The sequence below is a fragment of the Eimeria mitis genome, genomic scaffold (assembly GCF_000499745.2).
Source record: "Eimeria mitis Houghton genomic scaffold, Emh_scaff4184, whole genome shotgun sequence".
NCBI classification, from domain to species: domain Eukaryota; phylum Apicomplexa; class Conoidasida; order Eucoccidiorida; family Eimeriidae; genus Eimeria; species Eimeria mitis.
The window spans coordinates 1158-1728 of NW_013572511.1; the positions used below are offsets into that span (position 1 = coordinate 1158).

The 571-nt window shown below is 38.0% G+C and overlaps 1 protein-coding gene across 1 annotated transcript in view; it reads left to right on the forward strand.

The window, feature by feature from the left end:
* Window positions 1-172: 172 nt before the first annotated feature.
* EMH_0073160 (uncharacterized protein) overlaps window positions 173-571 on the forward strand; it is a gene marked incomplete at both ends in the record, with an annotated part of 2402 nt that continues 2003 nt past the window's right edge. The window contains one exon of the mRNA XM_013499293.1: window positions 173-235. Coding sequence (XP_013354747.1) covers window positions 173-235 — 63 coding nt within the window. The remainder of the gene's footprint in view (window positions 236-571) is intronic.

Below are 571 nucleotides of genomic sequence, written 5' to 3' on the forward strand. Positions count from 1 at the left end.
CCTGCTGCTGCTGCTGCTGCTGCTGCTGCTGCTGCTGCTGCTGCTGCTGCTGGTGCTGCTGCAGGCGCGCTGCCACCTAGCTTTTGTAACCCCTGACTTTCTGGTGTATGGGGAGGCCTGGCGGGCGGGGCTGGCGCCCCCCGCTGAGGCCTCGCTGCTGGGGATCGTTACTATGGAGGATGTGCTGGAGCAGCTCATACAAGAAGAAATATTAGATGAATTCGATAGAAAAAAAGTAAACCTTTTTGTCTTTTTGTTTTTTGTTTTTTAGGTTGTTTGTTTTTTCCTTTTGTTTTTTATTTTGTTGTTTGTTTTGTTTGTTTTGTTGTTTGTTTGTTTTTTCTGTTTTTTTGGTTTTTTTTGGTGCTGGGGATGTGCTGGAGCAGCTCATACAAGCAGAAATATTAGATGAATTCGATAGAAAAAAAGTAATATAGTTTATTTGTTTAGTTTTTTGTTTTGTCTTTTTGTTGTTTGTTTTGTCTCTTTGTTTTTTATTTTGTTTGTTTTGTTGTTTGTTTTGTTGTTTGTTTTTTTTTTCTGTTTTTTTTTTTTTTTTTTTGTTTTTTTT